The 5531-nt window shown below is 48.7% G+C and overlaps 1 protein-coding gene across 5 annotated transcripts in view; it reads left to right on the forward strand.

Moving 5' to 3' along the window:
• ttll3 (tubulin tyrosine ligase-like family, member 3) overlaps nucleotides 1–3776 on the forward strand; it is a 15237-nt gene extending 11461 nt beyond the window's left edge. For 4 of the 5 annotated variants that reach the window (XM_031822897.1, XM_031822910.1, XM_031822901.1 and 1 more), the window contains 3 exons: nucleotides 217–460; nucleotides 672–1107; nucleotides 2785–3770. In XM_031822897.1, coding sequence (XP_031678757.1) covers nucleotides 217–460; nucleotides 672–1107; nucleotides 2785–3525 — 1421 coding nt within the window. In that variant the 3' untranslated portion in view covers nucleotides 3526–3770. Of the gene's footprint in view, nucleotides 1–216; nucleotides 461–671; nucleotides 1108–2784 lie in introns of all 5 variants that reach the window. The other variant, XM_031822913.1, reaches the window with a different exon arrangement.
• Nucleotides 3777–5531: the final 1755 nt, after the last annotated feature.

The following is a 5531-nucleotide window of genomic DNA, read 5'->3' on the forward strand; positions in this document are numbered from 1 at the left end:
TTAATGTTCATGTGTTTTTGTAACTCTTTCTCTTTCATATCTTATTAATGTCTACCCCTACACCCTCACCCCCCTGCTTTCTTTCCTTGTACTCCTCTCTTTCCCTCTCGTTGTTGTTGTCCCTCTTTCCTATCTTATATGCCATTCTCTTTTTGTCTCGGCCCCCCTTTCTCCCTCCCTCTAAATCACCCTCTCTCTCCTCCCACTCCCCTCCAGGTATAATGTGTATGAATCGCCTGGAGGATATCCTGAGGCTGGTGGACAGTGACCCATCCTTAATCAAGGACAGTAAGTGGGTGGTGCAGAAGTACCTGGAGCGCCCCCTGTTGGTCTATGCCACCAAGTTTGACCTGCGCCAGTGGTTCCTGGTCACAGACTGGAACCCACTGACCGTGTGGTTCTATCGCGAGTGCTACCTGCGCTTCTCCACCCAACCCTACTCCACACAAACCCTGGCTAGGTAAGAGAGAAGGGGGGGTAGTGAGTGAGTGAGTGAGTGAGTGAGTGAGTGAGTGAGTGAGTGAGAGAGAGAGAGAGAGAGAGAGAGAACGTGCTTATTTACCTGATCCACATCAGTTTTCCTTTATCAAGAGGTATTCTAGAGCAGTAATACCAAAAATATCAATAGTCCATTCTGTCCATCTCTCTCTTTCTCTCTCCACCTCAATCAGCTCGGTCCACCTGTGTAACAACTCCATTCAGAAGCATTTCCAGCCGTCTCAATGGCGCCACCCGGAGGTGCCCAAGGACAACATGTGGTCGTGCTCCCAGTTCCGGGCCTTCCTGCATGCCCAGGGCCAGGGGGCATCGTGGGGGGCGCTGGTGGTGCCTGGGATGCAGCGGGCAGTGGTCCACGCCCTCCAGACGGCCCAGGACCTGGTGGAGGGGCGCAGGGGCAGCTTTGAGCTCTACGGGGCAGACTTCATGCTGGGTCGGGACCTGAGGCCCTGGCTACTGGAGATCAACGCCAGCCCCACGATGGCCCCCTCCACGGCAGTCACCGCCCGCCTCTGCCCTGCCGTGCAGCTGGATACCCTCAAGGTGGTGCTGGACCGACGGGCAGACCCTGGGGCCTATACAGGGGGCTTTCAGCTCATCTACAAACAGGTGAGGCCAAGAGTATACAGTGGGGGAAAAAAGCATTTAGTCAGCCACCAATTGTGCAAGTTCTCCCACTTAAAAAGATGAGAGAGGCCTGTAATTTTCACTATAGGTACACTTTATTTGCAAATTATGGTGGAAAATAAGTATTTGGTCACCTACAAACAAGCAAGATTTCTGGCTCTCACAGCTCTCAGGAGCCTTCTTTAAGAGGCTCCTCTGTCCTCCACTCGTTACCTGTATTAATGGCACCTGTTTGAACTTGTTATCAGTATAAAGGACACCTGTCCACAACCTCAAACAGTCATACTCCAAACTCCACTATGGCCAAGACCAAAGGCAAAATTGTAGACCTGCACCAGGCTGGAAAGACTGAATCTGTAATAGGTAAGCAGCTTGGTTTGAAGAAATCAACTGTGGGAGCAATTATTAGGAAATGGAAGACATACAAGACCACTGATAATCTCCCTCGATCTGGGGCTCCACGCAAGATCTCACCCCGTGGGGTCAAAATGATCACAAGAACAGTGAGCAAAAATCCCAGAACCACACGGGGGGACCTAGTCAATGACCTGCAGAAAGCTGGGACCAAAGTAACAAAGCCTACCATCAGTAACACACTACGCCGCCAGGGACTCAAATCCTGCAGTGCCAGACGTGTCCCCCTGCTTAAGCCAGTACATGTCCAGGCCCGTCTGAAGTTTGCTAGAGAGCATTTGGATGATCCAGAAGAAGATTGGGAGAATGTCATATGGTCAGATGAAACCAAAATATAACTTTTTGGTTAAAACTCAACTCGTCGTGTTTGGAGGACAAAGAATGCTGAGTTGCATCCAAAGAACACCATACCTACTGTGAGGCATGGGGGTGGAAACATCATGCTTGGGGCTGTTTTTCTGCAAAGGGACCCGGACGACTGATCTGTGTAAAGGAAAGAATGAACGGGGCAATGTATCGTGAGATTTTGAGTGAAAACCTCCTTCCATCAGCAAGGGCATTGAAGATGAAACGTGGCTGGGTCTTTCAGCATGACAATGATCCTAAACACACTGCCCGGGCAACGAAGGAGTGGCTTCGTAAGAAGCATTTCAAGGTCCTGGAGTGGCCTAGCTAATCTCCAGATCTCAACCCCATAGAAAATATTTGGAGGGAATTGAAAGTCTGTGTTGCCCAGCAACAGCCCCAAAACATCACTGCTCTAGAGGAGATCTTCATGGAGGAATGGGCTAAAATACCAGCAGTGTGTGAAAACCTCGTTTGACCTCTGTCATTGCCAACAAGGGTATATAACAAAGTATTGAGATAAACTTTTGTTATTGACCAAATACTTATTTTCCACCATAATTTGCAAATAAATTCATAAAAAATCCTACAATGTGATTTTCTGGATTTTTTTTCCTCATTTTGTCTGTCATAGTTGAAGTGTACCTATGATGAAAATTACAGGCCTCTCTCATCTTTTTAAGTGGGAGAACTTGCACAATTGGTGGCTGACTAAATACTTTTTTGCCCCACTGTATGCATAGACAGACATACATGCAGATCATCCAGACACAAGCTTGATGATCACATATGATGAGTCTATGCAGACTATACAAAGCATTCCCAGATACTATGAGGCATGAATAATACCCAGGCACCATCAGGAGTGTGTGAACATATCTCGTTTCCTCATTCTCCCAGGCTACAGTTGAAGTCCCTCAGTACATGGGAGTTAACCTGCTGGTGGAGGGAGCCCCACTAAGACGACCCCGACTGCCCCCACATAGAATCCGTGTCATCCTTGACCCCCCTCTCACCACACACATTCACACCCGCACCAACCAATCAGCCTCAGAAACAGAGGACAAACCCTCCAGTCATAGACCATCCCCATGCCGCCACCCCTCAGGCAAAGAGAACCAATCAAGGTTAAGGGGGAATAGGTTCCACAAAAGAGATGAAGAGGGTGGAGCCCTGGGGCGCCAGCACACCTCCCCTACTCTGAGGTTGTCTCAGAGAATGGCAACAGAGCGCCCTCTGGCACTCCACAGCGAGCACCAGAAGGGGGCTCGTTGCCTGGGGATGAGCAGAAATTGTCCTCTCCGCCTGGTTCCCAGGACTCTGTCCCACTCCCTTAGCACCCCCTGTGGCATTTTAGGGGGTGACACCCACCCCTTTCACCCTAACCCCCACCCCAGGCCTGCCCCAGGACCCTGCACCGCCCGGCCCTTCCTCCCCCAGTCCTCCCTGGGACCCCCGCGCAAGGCTCCAACCCGGAACCTGCCCACCCTCTACGGCCCCATCCCAGCCCTGGAGGTCTTTGGCCTGCGCCCCAGCCCACTGACAGAACCCTTATCTGGGCCCAACTCTGGCCTCCGACCCTGGCCTCCGCATACACCAGTTCCTCCCCCACTTCCACAGGCAGGCTATGGCCACCTATAAAGGAGACTGCGCCGGTGGAGGACCCAAATCCTCTTGATGTAAATCTTATCTGAAACATAAGGGAAAACACAAAACTGACTTTGGCTTAGCATCTATGGGTAACGTCATAATGTACTTGACAGACGGGGCTTTGCAGGGGGGGAAACGATCTCTTGAACTGTCATCATGTGTTACTCACTCACTTTTTGAATTTTATTTGTCTTGAAAGTAAAATGAAATAGAACATGAAATAAAGACTTTCCATCTGTGCAGTTAATGTCTTAGTGTCTTGTATTCAGTGTTAGACTACACATACAGGACCGCAGATATCACTACCAGTGATCCTTAGGATGAATTTTTGTTAACTGGGTTCATCCTGTATTGGTAATTGTATTTGGTTATGCATAAATCATACATAATTCCAATGACATTCAAATGAAAAGTTTTAAATATCCTAAGAAACCAATCAGTTAACTCAAAAATACACAAGGGAAAAAAAGCAGATTACAAAATAAATCACGACTTATGTTTCTTTGTTTAACAATGGTTGCTGAATGTAAATCTTGCCTGTCTATGTTTTATTTGATGATGATTTATTTTTAATTCTTGAGTGGTTGGTCTGGTGGAGTGGTTGGCAGTCTGTCTGTGTCTTGTTATTGGGGGAGGGGAAGGTGTGAGGTCTGAGTTGGGATGGGATGGCAGCGGTTGGATGGGGTGAGCGTTGTGGTGGCTGCTGCTGTGTCCAGGGTTGCCAGAGGGGTTGGTGCTGTGACTGAAAACTGGGAACTGTGCTGGGGCCGGGACTGGAGGCCAGGGGTTGATGCTGGGACTGGGGAACGGGAAAAACAGTAACCGGGAAATGAGAAGTGGGGCTGCTGCAGGTGCTGGGTCAGGATATGGGTCTGTAGAGGGGAGGAAGGACAACCTGAGGGGCAAGCAGGCACACAAGGGAGCCCTAGACCCAGGGGTCAGTGGAGGTTCCTGGTTCTGTGAGAGGGATAGGTGTAGAGCAGGGATGTCAAAACTCCTTCCCTCGAGGGTCAAGTGTCTGCAGGTTTTTGGTTCTTCCTTTCAATTAAGACCTAGACAATCAGGTGAGGAGAGTTCCTTACTAATGAGTGACCTTAATTCATCAATCGAGGACAAGGATGGAGCCAAAACCCGGGCCTCCATGGAATGAGTTTGACACACGTTGTAGAGTCGTCCGCCCCCGGGTGCACGTTTTGGTTTTTGCTGAGGAGGAGCCTCCACTGGTTTCTTAATCAAACACGGCAGCGATCCCACAATAAAAACTTCTGTTTCAATCTTTTCCATGTAGACACCATGCCTCACCTCTCTCAGGAATGAACATCGGAGTAAAACAAAGTCCTCGTTTATTGAACCACAGGTAAGAAAGGAGACCTCTTGGCTTTATTGGTTGACAAACAAAATGGTTAAATTGACTGACTCTCTTTCTCTCAGTGTCTTAGCTCGGTCAGGCTGACATGGCGGAGGAGAAGGACCAAGCCTCAGACAACGTGAGGATCAATCAGGCTATCACCAGTGACTACACAGCAAATTGGCCAGTGTTACTGAGTGTTGATTTTTCAGTTTAACATTTGTAGTGTTGATTCAGGATTTAAATTAACTCTCTAAGTGAAATTCACACTCCGTGGTGTAAAGGGAACCCCAGTGTTGGTGTTAATAACCAGTGTTGAGTATGAGAGTGTGATTGTGTAAATTTTACTCTGTGGAGAATGAAAGGCTCTGCATGGTCAATCCAAAAACTGAAGTGGCCGTACAGCATTTACTGCAATGCAGCCTCCGCAACTGTCAGGGTGCTCATACTTATTGCGCTTAGCGGAACAGAACAGAGCTATTGTGAAGGAAGTTGTCAAGGAAGTGAGCTTGTGTTTTACAGGACGTCACCACCCCCACCTACCGTCAACCAATCATGTCATTGCAGAGCTATACGGAGCCCTCTGCATTGTAAAACAATTTGAGAGGGGCAGGGTGATGCAGTACAGAGATTGATTTGGACTCTGCAT

This window comes from Oncorhynchus kisutch, linkage group LG1 (assembly GCF_002021735.2).
Source record: "Oncorhynchus kisutch isolate 150728-3 linkage group LG1, Okis_V2, whole genome shotgun sequence".
Taxonomy (NCBI): domain Eukaryota; kingdom Metazoa; phylum Chordata; class Actinopteri; order Salmoniformes; family Salmonidae; genus Oncorhynchus; species Oncorhynchus kisutch.